This window comes from Daktulosphaira vitifoliae, unplaced genomic scaffold (genome assembly GCF_025091365.1).
Source record: "Daktulosphaira vitifoliae isolate Bord-2020 unplaced genomic scaffold, ASM2509136v1 Scaffold_1, whole genome shotgun sequence".
NCBI classification, from domain to species: Eukaryota; Metazoa; Arthropoda; class Insecta; order Hemiptera; family Phylloxeridae; genus Daktulosphaira; species Daktulosphaira vitifoliae.
Window position 1 is genome coordinate 86,258,836 of NW_026099572.1, and position 14,573 is coordinate 86,273,408.

The window sequence follows — 14,573 nt, forward strand, 5'->3', positions numbered from 1 at the left end:
CATAATAGTTCATGTTATTTTAATTATCAATTTAAACCAAATTTACTTATTGTACCATTTTGTTGTATAGATTGTAAATATGTACATACTCCAATATCGATAAAATATTTTCTCATATTTAAAGAGGTGTCAAAATGTAATTTCAAANTTTCTCATATTTAAAGAGGTGTCAAAATGTAATTTCAAAATTCATCATTGGTAGTTAACTATCATTAATAAAACAAGTAATATCGGTGCTTTTTTTTAACATAAGTAAAATCAAACATGATATAAACGAAAGTTCAAAATTGATAGAAGAGGAAGTAGTAATTTTTGGTGGAAGGCTCCTAATTTATAGAGGGATATTTTTGATATACCGTTAGTTAGAGCTTTGGAATTAATTAAAAATCGAGAAGATCGGAATTTTTTAACATCATAGAGACAACATGGACACCCGGGAAGTATGCTTGGATATTATTTAACTAATAATTATAAACAAAAAAATTTAATGAACGAATAAGAATATATATCGAAAACAAGATAATGTATGATAATTTTTTTAGTTTTTAATGGGTTTTACATAATAGATTAAAAAAAAAATTTTCTAACCGAACATCATTAAGATAGGAAGACAAATAAAAAGGGTCTCTATTCATGTATTGAATTACGAGACCAATCATTTTTTTTTTTAATAAAGTGTAAATATTATTATTTTTTTGTAATAAAATAATTTGTAATAAGTTTATAATAAAAATTGATCACTTGTGGCTAATTAATTAAGTAAAATTAAAACTATATTAAAAATATTATTAATTTTAAAAAAAACTAAAAAATATTAAAAATATTAAACTCAAAAGCCACAAAAAAAAAAAAAATTTCATCCCACTCACATCCATTTTCATGAACATATTTTAGGCAGTCTAAATGACCATTTGCAGCAGCGGCGCTCTTTGTTCCTACATCCCATTTATATCCATTTTTATGAGCAAATATCAAACAGTCAATACAACCACTTGCAGCAGCTTCCCTTGTTGTGCCTTCATCACATTCACAACCATTTTCAATAGCATATTTCAAGCAGTCTAAACGTCCATTTGCAGCAGCCCCTCTCGTCGTACCAACTATCCAATTATATCCATGTTCATATGCATATTTTAAGCAATCTAAATTACCATGCGCGGCAGCTGTATTTAATGTTGCTTCATGCCATGGACACTCCTTTTCATGAGCATACTTTAAACAGTCCAAGCAACCACTTGCTGCAGAAGCTCTAGTTGTGTCATAATCCCATGAACATCCATTTTTATGTGCATATTTTAAAATTTCTAAATTATCATTCATGGCTGCTGTAATTACTGTACCTTCATACCATTTGCAATCGTTTTCATGAGCATATTTTAAAAATTCTAAATTACCATAACTTGCAGCTACTTTTGTTGTTCTTTTATGCCATGGAAATCCATTTTGATGTACATATTTTAAAATTTCAAAATAACCTTTTTCAATAGCCACAGTAGTTATCTTATCATCTAATGGACATCCATTTTCATGTGCATATTTTAAAATGTCTAGATTACCTCTTACAGTAGCCTCTATAGTTATGCCATCATCTAATGGACATCCACTTTCATGTGCATATTTTAAAATTTCTAAATTACCTCTTAGAGTAGCCTCTATAGTTATGTCATCATCTAATGGATATCCATTTTCGTGAGCAAATTTTAAACAATCTAAATTACCTCCTATAACAGAATATGTAGTTACGTCATTATTCCAGTGGCATCCATTTTTATGTGCGTATTTTAGACATTCATAGTATTCATTTAAAGCAGCGTTTCTTGTTGTTTCTGCATTCCAATGACACCCATTTTTATGTGCATAGATTAAACATTCTAAACGCCCATATGTTGCAGCTGCTATCGTTATGCTTTCATCCCATGAACATCCATTTTCATGTGCATATTTTAAACAATCTAAATTACCTCCTATAACAGCATATTTAGATATGTCTTTAATCCAGTTGCAACCATTTTCATGTGCATATTTTAAACATTCATAATGTCCATTCAAAGAAGCGTATCTTGTTATATCAGCATTCCAACTGCAGCCATTTTTATGTGCATAGATTAAACATTGTAAATGCCCATTTGTTGCAGCATATATCGCTGTGCTTACATCCCATGGACATCCATTTTCATGTGCATATTTTAAACATTCAAAATGTCCCTTTGCAGCAGCGTCTCTAGTTGTTTCTTCATCCCAGCCACAGCCATTTTCATGTGCATATTTTAAACATTCGAAATGTCCATTTGCAGCAGCTTCAATAGTCGTATATTCATCCCATTCACAATTACTCTCGTAAGCTAGTTTTAATGTTTCTATGTCACCAATTTTAGCAGCTTTTCTTGTGATACCTTTTTCAAACGGACATATTTTTTTTTCACCCAAATATTTATTTTCAATACCTAAATGGGCACATCAATTAGATTTTTTTTGGAGTCAAATTTAATTAGATTATTTAAAATTATCTAATAAACTGTATAAGATGCCTATGTTTAGCCCCTTTTTTATTTTCATTAATTATTAATATTCTGTTTGAATATATTGCTAATATTTATGTTACCTAATCAAATAATTTACGATTGTAAAATTATTTTGTATAATGTAAGAGTATTTCTTTTTTGCATATAACAAAGTAGTATTATTCATATAATAACTTTTCAATATTATTCGTATATCGTTATTATTTTGAATTAGCTTAAAAGAGATTATTGATTTATTAACATAAAACACCTTGATTAATACTAAAAATATTTATGTAGTTATCATCAGAATATTTTATATCTACATTGACACAGCCTNGTTATCATCAGAATATTTTATATCTACATTGACACAGCCCAGCATCGCTTCGTTATACACGATGAACCACGTGTCGTGCCATCTTTATCAGTGGTCGCCCTACTATGAGTATTCAACTGACCAACACCAATTGCTATACGCTACGGTGTACAGCAAGTCCACACGGATGATGATGACCCGCCGCCAATGATACGTTGAGTCTTTTACCCGTTGTCTAAGTTACAACGTCGACGATGTATTCCACCGGCTCCGGACGTGTCGCACGACCAGACTCGACGAACCTATCCGCACCCGCTTACTGTCACCATCAACGCTGCTAACTTTTTGATGCCCGAGAACCATGCCGGACATCGCATCGCAGACGCCAGTGAAAGTACCGCGATATCTTGCGAAGATTATTATTAACTGTGTTTGTCTTTTTGGTTTGTTTGTTTTTTTTAATAACCTATTGTTGCTTACGAATAAACGGTTTACGATTCTTTACCTTCAAGTATTGAGTGTTCAGTATAATTTACTGTTTATAACAAGTAATTTAAAAAAAATTTAATTTATGGACAGTTATTTTCTTATGGAGAGCTTATTACCCTCCTATGTGAGTAATTCCATCTAAAATCTTTTGAAAATGTTTCATATATTAGATGAAAGTTAAGAAATTTATTTGATAAACTATATGTTGTAATATGCCTAATGCTTTGCATTGCGCATCTTACATTTATCAACGAAAAATGTATAATCTGTATTTTATATTACTAGTATACAAACAAATTATTAATTTATCTGTTATAACATATACATTGTTGTACACTAGCTATTATATATGTATAAATGTGTTAATTGATTATTGTATACTATACATCTTATCTTAAAATAACTATCATGTTATGTTCAATTTAATACAGTAAAATGAGAATCACTAAAAGCGCTGACGACAACAACCCATGAAGGGGGTAATTAAAAATAATATAAAAAGGCTTAGTTCTGCTTGCACATCAGTGAGCGAGCCTGCTAGCGAGCGGCTCATTCTCTCTCCATTATGAAGATCTAAATTCAATAAGAAATTCAAAATTCTTCTATCTGATTTATTTTGAACAAACTAGCCGCGACCCCGTGTTGTCATCGGTATATTTTAAAGCGATATCGAATACAATTATTTTGCGTTAACATTTTATTTATTTAAAAAAGATAGTATAAATCTTTACGCAAACCTTGACGATCTTTGTACAAGCCAAATAAAAGAAGTAAGTAAATTTATATTAACCCAATTATTTAGAATTAATAATCTGAGTAAAGAATGATAAAGCAATAGATCACATATTTATATTTATTTTCAAACTTTATTAATTGTTACTGACTAGTTCATACCTTATACATAATCACATTACATGGTATTCGTGAGATGGCCGTCGCCTCTTCGTTGCCTCAGTATATTATTTCAGGTACTTTACCAGTTAGGTCATTTGGAATACCTCTATAGAGAAACTTTAATCATTTCTTTTTATATCTACTTATCTTTATTATTCTAAATCCTCGAACTCTACAACCCCGATAGAACCTCGTTGCTTCTGAATTGACTAAATCCCCAAATATCCAACTTTGGTCAAAAATACCCCAAACACCCTTTACTTATCTTTGTATTACTACATAGAATAGACATTAATAATATAAAATCAAATTTACCTTCGTTAAAAATCAAACAAGAAATTATCATAAAAAAATATATCGATTGCCAGTTCTAGAAAAAAATAAAATTAACTTTCAGATTTCAATAAAGTACTTCATATAAAGTGGAAAACTTACCTCCATTTTACACCTCTTAATTTTACTTCAATATTTTATTATTATATTATATTTTAATGGCAATTTTTCAATTAAATAAGTGTATATATAAAAAATATTTTTTCACATAAGTATTATTTTATGATATTCTTCAGTTTAAAAAAAATTATTTACTTAATTATTTTAGTTTATCCTATACATATACATGTAAAAAAAAGCAGGATTGATATAAACAAATGTTCTATTTAATAAATTGTAGGGAATTTTTATAACAAATACAATGATATATTTATTTTTTTATACTATAGTATAAAATTATGTTTTTATACTATATACTCTATATTATTTCACTTCGTTGCGAAATTGAGAAGATATTAATTTTACCATCAACTTTTAATTTTTTTTTTTCTGTGTGTGTATGTCACTACTTTTTTCAGCTCTCACTAGACAGATTTTTTCAAAGATACGTCAAAAGATCATAATTCATATCTAATTGTACATTATTTACAAAATGAGAAAAAATACCATTATTAAAATCGATAAAAGTGTGTTATTTTTTAAACTTTTGTTACTTAAAACTGCCATAACTTTTTAAAAATTAATTACATAATAAAAAAGATTTATGAGTGAGTTATTAATTATTTGCTGCTTTAATGTAGATACAATAATTGTGTTTACAAGGAAGTAGGCTGCCCTTTCAAAAAAAATGTTTTAACTTTCAATAGTGAATGATAAATTACAATTTCAATTGGACACTGAATACTCAAACCATATTAACTTTAACACTTCTCCTGTAAGTAACAGATTTTGTTAAAGAATATGGAAAAATATAATTAGTTCCCACTTAAACTATTCACTTAATTAATTTGAATAAAATTACTAAAAAAAAAAAAATGAATTATGTATTTATAGATAAAAAAAAGTGTTATTTTTTTAAAACATGATTTGACAAAAGTTTAAAAACGTTAAATTTATTTTTAAGTTATACTAAAATAGTAACCTAAAATAATGCTATTTAAATTTTTTCGTTGCTTAAAAAGTACATTAGATATTGAAGTATTTATTTTAAAATATATAGACGTTATTATTTCATACTTTTAAAATAAGTATGAGCATTACTTGATTTAAAAACTTAATAATAGGTAAAAATATCAAAAAATGTAACATTTTACAAAATTTCAATTAAATATCAAATTTTAATATAATTTATTATTTATATTAATAATATATTGCATTATCATTGCTAATATAATTAATATCGTACAAATGTATTAATGGAAATTAAGTATCATTGTCAAATGCATTTATATTTTAATAAAATTTAAATTATGGAATAAATATTATTATAATTCTTTAATTATTGTTTTACTAATAATTTTAATCGCTATATGTGCTAGGATAGATTTTCGAAATACCTTTATTAGTTAGATACTCGAATTAAAAAATTTAAAAAATTCTTAATTGAAACAACTCAAAAAATAAAATAAAAAGATTCAATAAAGGCTTTAATTAAATGTACTGACCTTACACCTAACTAGGGTTAATGCTAATCGGCTCTTCTTTAGGTCTATTGCCTCTTTTTTTTTTAGGTGGTTCATTTGAGTTATCATATACATCATGATCAGAATACTGGTTTGGTTATTCAGTCTAATCAAGTTCAATATTACGAATTGGATCTATAAATAAAATATTGTATTTATCAAATTTAAGAGTAGTTTATACATTTTACAAAATATATAATATTATATGAATGAATGAATTAATTTAATTTTAAAATTACCATTTATATGTCAGTCAATGTATATTAACTTTAACCTGGTTCTATTATTAACTTTTTTTTTTAACATGATTTGTCGTTGCTGATGTTCAACTCTCCAATATTCAATACCGAATAATATTTCATCTACTCCTGCCCAATAACCAAAGCGACCTTTTTTTTTTTGTAGGATAAGACATTTTCTGTCAGTAGGGTAAAATAGGGTCCCGTTACGCTGCGCTACAGTTCATGTTTTCCTATTATGAGATGTTTAGCAAAACACATTCTTAAATTAACACTACTACCGCCGACACCACCAACAATGCTGCCGACGATATTTCTTCTAAATATAGGTTTTTAGATTAATATGTTTTGAATCCTAATTGATTTTTTTTATTTTAATCATTAGCATAATTTGTTTCCGCAACGCGTTTGTTTAAAATAATTAATATTTTTCGTAATTTTTTTTTTTAATCTTCCACTTTGCGGTCTCTGTTATTAATTGTTGTATCCGCGTTTATATTCAGGCTTATACAGCTGCCACAACTAACGCTACGGATGTTTTTGCAACATTGTTTGCGTGTCAATACGATGAAAACATTTTTTATACTAATAGATTATCCTCTATTATCTATTAATTTTTTTAATAATTGAATGTGGTTACCTATATATTGATGGTCTATACACTCTAGTATTTATAATATTATTATAATCTGTATGATTATATTTGTATACAGTTATCGCTTAATGTTTGTAAGGTTTCTGCCAAACAGAGGGCCTACTAATTACCCACTGCCCAGGGGGAACACTGGACAGTGACCTAGTAGCCGCGCCAAACAAGATATTACTTGCTGACGGAGCTACTAGGTTTTGATAAAAAAAAAAAAAAAAGAGGCCATGTATAATATAATATCATTTTTTTTAATTATTTAATTAAAAAATGTATAATTACTATTTAAGATATAGATATATTCATAGGAAATGACTATGAAAAGGGAGAAGAAAAAAAAAAGTGCTTGATACATAAAATTTAAAAGGGGTAAAAATGGGGTTTCTTGATGTTGTACTTGTTGATTTGAGGAGTGACGGCCCACCACCGGCCATAGTTGTGCCTTACGCTATAATCATCATCATCATCACCATCTCGACGTTTTGTTTAAATAAAAAAAACGGAGGACAAAAAAAATACAGTCTGGTTGACACCACAAATCGACGNGCACCACTTGGTGGACAGCAGATCCACTCGACGTTTTATTTTGATAAAAAAAAACGGAGGACAAAAAAAAATACAATGAACAGCCTGGTTGACGGCCGGTCGACTCAACGTTTTATTTTGTATAAAAAAAAAACGGAGGACAAAAAAAAAATACAAAAAACGTGGTTTTCACAAAAAATACCAACGGACAACTTGTCGCCTCGGCAGTATAGGTGGAAAAAAAAATCATTTTAGCGGCATTTGTGTAGTGGCCGGTGATCGTGACGCCGGGTGGTGGTGGTGCCAACTTTGAACACGTTCATTGAGGGGACATAACAATATTGGTACAGGTGCACAGTGTACGGTCAGCTGATGATGACAGATATCGGACCGGTTGACAAGTGGAGGTTATCATATACAAAATTATGAAAATACTTTACACCTTCTGCACACACATCTAATTGATAAGATTTAAATATATAAAAAAAACTTGTATAAATTCTGCAACATTACATGTTATATATATTTTGCTTGAATTTTTACTCGTATCCCTACCACTGTTATAAATTATTACTGTGTTTAAAGTTTAAATAAAGTTGTTATTTAATTATTTTTGCAATTGATGAAATAATCGTCTTCACTGGTGGTCATGCGGATCGCATTCTACATTCGCCAACGCATATGAGATGGCAGATAGTCATAATTTTTACAAAAGCGTCTGATTTAAATTCAAATGACAAATATCTATAAACATGTAACGTGACAAAAAATATCTGCTTACTTTTTTTGTCTATTTGTATATATAAGTATATGTGTGTGTTCTAAATTATCTTAGCTAATAGGCCAGTCAACAAAGGAAAAATGGCGGAAAAAATTCCCAACCAATTTTTTTTTTTTTTTAAGTTGATTTAAGATATGTATAATGACATACTAAAAGTCCTCATCGATTTGACTTGAACTTTTTTTTTTTACAGANAAAGTCCTCATCGATTGGACTTGAGCTTTTTTTTTTACAGACTCGCAAAAGTTAAAAAATATGAGCTTTTTTAATTTTCTCAAAAAATATTTAACTTACAAAAAAAAGTTTCGTACAAAAGTTATTTAAAATACAATTTTAAACAAAAAAAGTATCTTAATTTTTTCATTTAAACAAATATTTTTCGAGTTACATTACATTTAATATGAGTACTAAAATTTATTTTTCAATTTTTTTCATTTTTATGGTTACTTTTTATCATGTTATACTTACATTAAACACAATTTTATAAATGCATATGTGTGTATGTGTGAGTTTATTTATTTATATTATCATTAAAGTGTAGTGTATATTAAGATACAACCGATAGAGTAGGTAATTGATTTGACGCTATATTGTTTAAACCCAACTAAACGCTAAATTGTACATTCCCAAACAACAATTATATTATGTCAATAGCCACGGGAATTTCTGCTAATAATAAAGATAATTGTCATAAAACGGCCTTTATTCAGGTGCTGGAGCTGGTAAAAATTGTGGTTGCCGAAAAACAGGGCTTAAATGTTTTCTATTATATGTGAACATTGCAAAGGTCAATGGCGTACAAATTCAATAGAAATAAAGATTGAAGATTAAGAAAATTGTATTTTTGTTGAAGATATATTCTATCAAAATTTAGAATGGGAAAATGAATAAGAAAATGGAAAAAAATTTTGTTTGATACATTTGTCAAATAACTTTATAGTGGAGAATTCCTCCATTGATTACATACTTTGCACTAGTAATGCATATAACTTGTATTTAGGATATAAATAAGGAAGTAGGAGATCATGTAGCTTTTGTAATGATCCATTAAAATTTTAAAATTAAACACTATCTACAGATTTGCATCGAAGCGTTTCTAATGATAGTGATTTTAATCACTGTTAGATATCATCTATAATTGCCCCATCTATGCCTCGTCCGCATTGTGTTACGACCCCACTGTTTTACTGTTTTTTTTACTTAAAACTCCCATAACTTTTTTAAAAATGGCCAGCTCAATAAAATTTTTTTTTGTTTAGATACATGAAGTCTTTACCTATCTTTTGGTATTTTTTTTATAAATCTTATCCTTTATTTGACCATATAAAGGGATTAATAATGACAAGTTTTACAAAAAACTTTTTAAAAAATGTATGAATCAATATAATTTTTTTATGAGAAATAATATTATATCCCTTTTTCATTCGACATACTTTATGTTAATCAGGATATTAATAAGGAAATAGCAGATGATGTAGCTTTTGGAATAATCCATCAATTTTTTAAAATTAAACACTATCAAAAGATTTGCATCGAAGTGTTTTTTTTATATTGATTTTAATCACTGTCAGATATCATTATACTTGATCCAACTATACCACGTCACCACTGTGCCGCGACCCCCCTGTGCTGGGTTTTTTTTTAACAATAATGATTCTCTGTGCTGTGTTTTTTTAAAACTTTTTTTCTTTAAAAAGTTATAATATTTTGAAAAACTCATGAGTCAGAATAATTTTATAATATGTATTTTAAGTATTTCCTTTTTATTGTGTATTTATTTTCTTAAAAGCTGTCCCTTTATCTGCGCACAGAAGGGTATTCGAAAAAACTACTTTGCATGAAAGGTTTACATTTTCAACTTGAAATTTGAACATTTTCTAGAATTACTACACTTTTCCGAAAATATATTAAATTAAAGTTTATGTTACATACTAAAAGTTAAAAATAAAAATAAATTGTCTCGGAAATTTTTCTTGTATATGTTAACGAACCTTGAAGTTTAACAATAAATATTATTTTGGTGTAATAAAATCAAGAATGTGTTTTAACAATTGCAATTAGGCCAGCTTTTTTTACAATGTTTAAAAAAAAAAAACTATTTCATCAGCAAATATTTCATGTTACAAAGTAACATTAATCATAAAAATAATAGTTAAACAAAACTTAAATATAAAGTTATTAAATTTGCTAAATTATCAGAATTACCTTGTATATACTTTATTAAAATTTACTTCTGTTTACTCAATGTTTTTTTTTAGAGAAAATAATGAAAAAAATTATAGATGATATCATTAATTTTTAAATATATACATAAATTTAACTCAAATATTCTCATTAGTTATTCAGAGTATTACACTTAGAATAAAAATGGAGGTGAGTAATATACTTAACATTACTTTATATTTCATTAAAATCTAAAAAAATATTTTACTTAATTCTAGAATTGGCATTTGATATCTCTTTTGTTGGTTATAACGTGTTTCATTTTTAATAAAGGTATATTTTATTATACATTATTGATCACTAGTAAGTTTATCAAGTCATTTTTAAATAGGACGGCGTTTGAGAGTAAGAGCAATAATCAAAATTGAATTCACTAAAAAAATATACAGTAAACAGTTGTTTTTATTGTTAATTTTAACAATAAAAAAGTATAATTGATTTAATTCAATTATATTTTTTTACTGGAACGAATTATTTGATTGCTTGATCATTTTTTTATTGTACTCATAAATAATTATTGTTAGTTTTGATTTTATTATGTTTATTTTTCATTGTATTATTCAGGTGAAACAACGATTTTANATTTTTCATTGTATTATTAAGGTGAAACAACGATTTTACCAAATAAAACTATGTTTGCTTATTTCAATTATATTTTTAAACATATTTAATTAGTAATTTACTTTATTTATTATAAGTAATATTTTATAATATTTGATACGAAGCTGAGAAGGTAATTATTTTATCATTATGATTTTTAAATAATTTGAATTTGTTATTTATTAATTTCTTGACTATATGTATAGCCTACTACCAGTCTATAAAATTCCATATTTTTTGGTTATATTTTAATGTGTATGTAATTTCTAAAATGTAATGTATTAACACTTTGGTGATTACTCTTAGGTGGGTAAACCGAATCAAGACAATTCAGTATGAGGTGCGCACAATGGACCAACAGGTCTGAGTGCATGGGCATTATGTCCACCTCTTTAATAATTAAAACTAAAACTAAATTTCTAAAATAACGAATTGGGCTTTTCCCGAATTTAACAATGGATTTCTAAAATTATAATCAATTTTTATAATACTCTCAATTGATTATATTTTTTACATCTCTTTGATTGGATTTTTTAGTTTCATAATTAAACAATGTTTAAATATGAATGTTCAAAAGTTACGTGTGCAGCTCGGTCAAGCTCCACGTAGCTTAAAATCGCCCATTACTTTTCTCGCTACAATCATAATAGTCGTGTCTGGCACTACCGACACCTAGTTGACATTATGTTTGTGTAGACGGATGACGTTATACCGAACCATTGGGTCTGATGACTCGTGGCCAGTGAGCAGGCGTGTTTTCTTTTTGTTCTGTTGTTGATTGGTTTGTATCGGCCTGTTTAGGCGACAACCAACAGTTTCTTTCATCCGTTGCGTACTACTACGCGAGTGCCCAACGGAAATCAAGACCAGCGGAGGTGACATTCCATACTTAAAAGGTGAATTGATTGAGAAGCGTCCGGCAGTCGATCCAACGTCAAATTGCAGTGTAGTTGGCTGATGGCTGTGTGATGTTTTTACAACTTTTTTTTTAGTGTTAATGTATCAATATATTGAATTTCTATTAATTTATATATATAATAAAATTACTGTCTGTCATTGACTTTAAGTGGATTGTCTTATAGTTGTTCGCATGTAATATCTCAAAAAAAATTACAATGACACAATTATTACGATTATTCTTTTAAACCCTCAGATTCTGAAACCTCGATAGAACTTCTATGATGGCCAATTGATCAAATCTCCAAAGACTCCAAATTTGGTCAATTAGTTATTTTAATCATTGTTGGATGTCATTATACTCGTCCTAATTATGCCACGTTTACACTTTGCTACGGTTTATTTTTTTAGTAAAATTTACAATTATAAAACTATAACAAACCAATAGTTATTTATGCAAGGATTTTAAATATATTAACTCTTTGAATTTTAAGTGATTATAAAGCGAAAAAAACATAGTATCATAGTAAAATTGATACCTTCTCAGCTTAAGTTAAAGATAAAATACCTTTAATACAATAAATCTCAAAAATTTGTTTTTTTTATACTTTTACAGTATTGTTTTATTTTCATGAAATTGTATTAATTGATACAATACATTCTTATATATTTTTGACGATAAATACCATGGTGTATTTAGATTTTATGGATGATAATTGTACAGTTAACAATTTTAAGGAAACATTTATAAGCAATTTGCTGAATACGTCTATATATTTGATTTATAATATATACAGGGTGGCCCACCACTCACTGACAACTTAAATAACTTTTGATCCAGTTAATATTTTTAGTTGATTTTTTTTTTAAATAATAGTTATACGTTAGGTCTATAGCTATATCTCAATAATTAATTTTTTTACATTTTATTAAAAATATTAATTATTTTTAAATTTTAAATAAAAAGTAAAAAAAAATCTAAGATTGCTATTTTGTAGAGTTTAAAAATTTAANAAAAAAAATCTAAGATAGCTATTTTGTAGAGTAGAATTTAAGAAAAATTTTAGTAAAAAAATATCTTATTAATATTGAGTAGTAAATATTCTGTAGCGTTTTGAAGTTTATGAAAATTTANTATTCTGTAGCGTTTTGAAGTTTGTGAAAATTTGAATTTTCATGTATTATTTTACGGTATTAAACATTGAAATACGTATTGAGAAAAGGACAGAAGAAAACGTTATCTTTTCATGATTATTGTGTATACATATGATGATAAGGAGTATACATTACAAACTTAGCATTAATACCATGATAAGAAATTAGATAAGGCAATTATTACTTATCACTCTCATTCAAAAGTATATTGAATAGATAGCGTTTTCTTCTGTCCTTTTCTCAATACGTATTTCAATGTTTAATACCGTAAAATAATACATGAAAATTCAAATTTTCACAAACTTCAAAACGCTACAGAATATTTACTACTCAATATTAATAAGATATTTTTTTACTAAAATTTTTCTTAAATTCTACTTTACAAAATAGCTATCTTAGATTTTTTTTTGACTTTTTATTTAAAATTTAAAAATAATTAATATTTTTAATAAAATGTAAAAAAATTAATTATTGAGATATAGCTATAGAACTAACGTATAACTATTATTTTAAAAAAAAATCAGCTAAAAATATTAACTGGATCAAAAGTTATTTAAGTTTTCAGTGAGTGGTGGGCCACTCTGTATATTTTTAATTGAAGCTTATGTAATATACTTTAATTAGAAAAAAAAAATTTTATAAAAAAAAGTACTAACGTATTTTTTTCGTGTCTGTGGACCAAAATTATCAGGTTTTATTGATCCTATGTAGATTAATGATAATCAAAAGATCACAAATTAGATATAATTAATGTTATCTTCGACAAAACTCGAAGAAATCCCTTTTTGCTTTTCTTATAATTAAAACATTCCCCAAACAATGTTAATTTTTGAATTCCTCAAATCTCGATATTTTTTTATATTAAAATTGTTCTAATGTTTTGAAAAGTATGTAAACTAATAAGAATATTTTTTTGAATAACTGAAGATATTATCTTTGGTAATCGATGGTTAGATATATTATAACTATCTCAAACTTAATAACTTTTTAGACGAAGTTAACTTCTTTAGTTTATTTTTTTTGTATTAATAAACATTATGATAAAAAATTAAAAATTTTATTTGAATTGTGTAGTATTCTGTAATTGTCATGAAGGCGATACGGCCTATCGATAAATAAGTCAGTGTGTGCTTGACCCTCCGCCGTGCTGGGCCGGAGCGTTAAGTGATCGGTTGTATTGTCTGTTAATCGAATAATGTTTAATTGTCGTATTAATTAATTATAATTATATTTACAAAAATTACTTTTAATGTGTAGTTGTATATTTTAGCTTCGATGCGAAGCTGAGAAGGTATTGGTTTTACTATGATGTGTTTTTTTTTTTTTTTTTTTTTTTTTTTTTTTTTTTT

General features: G+C 27.0%; 2 protein-coding genes across 2 annotated transcripts in view; one reads left to right on the forward strand and one right to left on the reverse strand.

Annotated features, from left to right (window-relative positions):
- Positions 1 to 4,708, reverse strand: part of LOC126896083 (uncharacterized) — a 5,084-nt gene extending 376 nt beyond the window's left edge. The window contains exons 1-3 of the mRNA XM_050668539.1: positions 4,639 to 4,708; positions 4,519 to 4,573; positions 866 to 2,444 (exon numbers count right to left, since the gene is read on the reverse strand). Coding sequence (XP_050524496.1) covers positions 866 to 2,444; positions 4,519 to 4,573; positions 4,639 to 4,644 — 1,640 coding nt within the window. The 5' untranslated portion in view covers positions 4,645 to 4,708. The remainder of the gene's footprint in view (positions 1 to 865; positions 2,445 to 4,518; positions 4,574 to 4,638) is intronic.
- Positions 4,709 to 10,716: 6,008 nt separating this feature from the next.
- Positions 10,717 to 14,573, forward strand: part of LOC126896090 (uncharacterized) — a 9,394-nt gene continuing 5,537 nt past the window's right edge. The window contains exons 1-2 of the mRNA XM_050668551.1: positions 10,717 to 10,722; positions 10,791 to 10,875. Coding sequence (XP_050524508.1) covers positions 10,717 to 10,722; positions 10,791 to 10,875 — 91 coding nt within the window. The remainder of the gene's footprint in view (positions 10,723 to 10,790; positions 10,876 to 14,573) is intronic.